Source organism: Atta cephalotes (genome assembly GCF_000143395.1).
Source record: "Atta cephalotes unplaced genomic scaffold scaffold00041, whole genome shotgun sequence".
NCBI lineage: Eukaryota > Metazoa > Arthropoda > Insecta > Hymenoptera > Formicidae > Atta > Atta cephalotes.
This window is the reverse complement of record NW_012130105.1, coordinates 797,290-800,473: the sequence shown is the minus strand read 5'-3', so window position 1 is coordinate 800,473 and position 3,184 is coordinate 797,290. Positions and strand designations below refer to the sequence as shown.

Here is a 3,184-nt window from a genome sequence, read left to right as displayed (position 1 = left end):
TATATATATATATATATATATATATATATATATATAACGAGTGAGTTGTTTGACCGGCTTCCAATCGTCAGCTGAGGCCTTAGATCCTGCCGGATCGTCGACACTCATGAACTTTGCACGTTATATACGCTATAACGAGAACTTAATAATGGATGTAAGAAAACGCGAAAGTCAAGGGTGACATGGAAGGTTGTCTCGAGGCTCTTTCTTTCTCTTTCCCTTATATAATGCTCTCATTCTTTTCCGTTCTCTCTTATTCCTTCCTTCCATTTCTTTTGCATTTTCTACGAGCATTGTTTACCCATGGATTGTATAAATGATTCCATAAATTATAAGATTTCTAACTTGTGCGCTTCTTCATCTACTTTCCTGATTCTGGATATTTGTTTGCCTATCGATTATATCTCTTTCAACTCCTCTATTATTCGTTTCATAATATAGCGATTTCAAATTAGACCAATTTTCCTTATTGTATTTAATTAGATATATTACGTTAGTCTATTAGTTAATATTTTGAAAAGACGTTTGATTAAGTTGTCTGAAAGTTTGTGCGAATTTTTCAGTATATTCAAAAAGGAAGTGTTTAATTTTAAAATATTAAAAAATTCTATTCTTGTCTACGTTTTTTAAAAATGTTTTAGTTTTAAACTTTTTCAATAAACAGAACACTATGTGTTTGGATTAAAAAACGTTTAAAATTGAACAATTTTTTATTATTAAATGTTTGTTTTGCAAAGATATTTTAAACACTGCACTTTTTACAGTGTAAATGATTTTTAAAAATTCTGCTTTGTTCAAAAATTCGATTTCTGTATGAAAAGGATTATGAAAATATTTACAAAATAGAAAAACATTGTGGATATAAAATGTATATAAAATGTATATTACAGATTAAAAATTTAAATAAAAAATATTTTTATTTAAACTCTGAAAATTTGCACAGACCTTCCAAGCGAATATTTTTCCAAATTATGCACTTTTATAATATATTCATGATAAGTTTATCTTATTTTTTTGAAAATAATAAAAAAATGTTTACCTCGTACATCATTCCTAGTGAGAAGACGACTTGAAACGCGTTATATGCTACCAGGATTCCTCTGAGTTTATATGGCTTTCTGTTGGCCATCATACGCGGGCCGAATATGACAACGACGTACAAATAAAGGAGCACGATAAGGATTGTCGGTATGGGTGAATCCATTAACGGCCAGTCGCTAACACGTGGATCGGAAACTGTCGTGAGAATTTCCGTGTATTGATCCAGAGCCATTCTGACTAGACCCTGGGCACTTCCGAATGTCCTATTTGAATCTGTCATCTCGATCCTCAACTCCGGCTCTCTCTCTGCTACTAATTCTGCTGCCGCCGACGCCATCTCTAAAAATACAAATCAATATTATTAAAAATATAATTATGATATAATCTTATAATTATAAGATTTCATCGGGAATTAAAATATTTTGAATCTAAGCAGATGTTTCTAAAAAAACTTTGTAAATATTACTTTTAGATTTTTATTAATTTTGGAATATTTTTATACTGCATTTATTTTTATATAATGCATGAAAAATAGATGATATACTCAAAACATTTATTTATCAAATTGAGTGCAAAGGAAAAGTTTCATTTTTTTGTAGTTATGTAGAGAGAAAATGAATATATAAAATACATAGTATATATTTTTTATATATTTTCGAATATTGTTAACATAGATTATAAAGGTCATTCTTTAGGAGGTTTTTTTTACATCTTTCTGAAATCAGCTAAGCGCCACACATAACCAGGAAGATATGATCTTCTTTATAATTCGATGAAGAATTAATGCGTGCAGGAACCACATTTCATTTAGTAGTGAAAAAATTATTACCCTAAAGTTTTATGGAATTTCTAAGTATGTGCAAATCAAGGCACCTAATTTAATTCGGTTTATTGTCAATTATAACTTAGATGACTGAACCCTGATGACTTACATTCATACAGATTGTTTAGTCAAATCCGATTCGGACAAGAATTAATTTCTTGTTCGGATAAGATCTTTTAATTTACGATTATTTTTGATAAAAAAAGTTACGCGCATGTGAGTGTACATTATTTAAAAAAAAATTCATTTTGTAAATGAAAATTTTTGTATCGCTATAGGAGATCATGTAAAGTAATCTATATAATAAAATAAAAAAATATATATGTTATTAAAAAATTTTGAGAAAATTCTATTGATTTTTAAGCTTATTAGATTTTCCTTAATCGGCTGTAAGCTGTAAAATAGAGAAACAATTGGAAAATTAATGTTTAACAAAAAAATTTCTTTTTAGAAATTGATCATCTTCTGTTTTCTTCTTTTTCGTATTATATATAAAAGATTCTGATTTGATGAAAGATTAGTTTTTATTTGTAATGAATTTCTAGACGCCAGCACGGAATTCGAGAAATGCAGGTTTGAACTCCGGCTGAGGTAATTTTTTGCAAGAAATGATTTACAGAGTTTTAAAGATGTTCGTTACCATCAATAATATTAAATTGTTCAATTTAATATTATCGATTGCTTGTCAATTTAATTTATGATATAACTCCAGCTTTAGTTTAGGACTGTATATTTCAATATCGACAAATAATTAGCACACAATTGACATGAATTGAAAATTGTATTAATTCCCAAAAAGTATTATTAAGTATGAAGATTTGCTTTGGCCGAATAACATTTTTCCGCACTCATTTAAATAATGAATTCGAGCCACTTTTTATTTTTTCAGCATTTCTAAATTTTTTGTCAGACAAAATATATATTACATCGACCGGAACAAATGATAATTTGAAGGTGCTACGTGAATACCAATTGAAACTAATTTTGCTTTATGAGACCGAAATGAGCATTGCTCGGTTTCTTGTGACGAAATTGATCAAAGATATTATTGCAACATGGTTAAGATATTTTACCGCACCCAGCGTACTCAAAGGATGTAATGTCTTCAAACTATCATTTGTTCTGGTCGATGCAACATGCTATGTTTGACAAATAATTTAAAAAAATATCAGAAAAAAAAGGAAATAAATTTATGAATTCATCACAAGTAAAGACAATCTTTCTGTCAAGTCGAAATTTATAACTCTGAAAAGTGAAAGAAAATATTGAAAAATATTAAAAATATATGTATTATTTTCATGGTTAAATTATGTCGATATG

General features: G+C 28.3%; 1 protein-coding gene across 1 annotated transcript in view; it reads right to left on the bottom strand.

Annotated features, from left to right (window-relative positions):
- The window catches only part of LOC105622164 (elongation of very long chain fatty acids protein AAEL008004-like), a 15,786-nt gene extending 14,408 nt beyond the window's left edge, over positions 1 to 1,378 (bottom strand). Inside the window, exon 1 of the mRNA XM_012203594.1 lies at positions 1,040 to 1,378. Within this exon, the coding sequence (XP_012058984.1) occupies positions 1,040 to 1,378 (339 nt within the window). The remainder of the gene's footprint in view (positions 1 to 1,039) is intronic.
- Between the last annotated feature and the right edge of the window lie 1,806 nt (positions 1,379 to 3,184).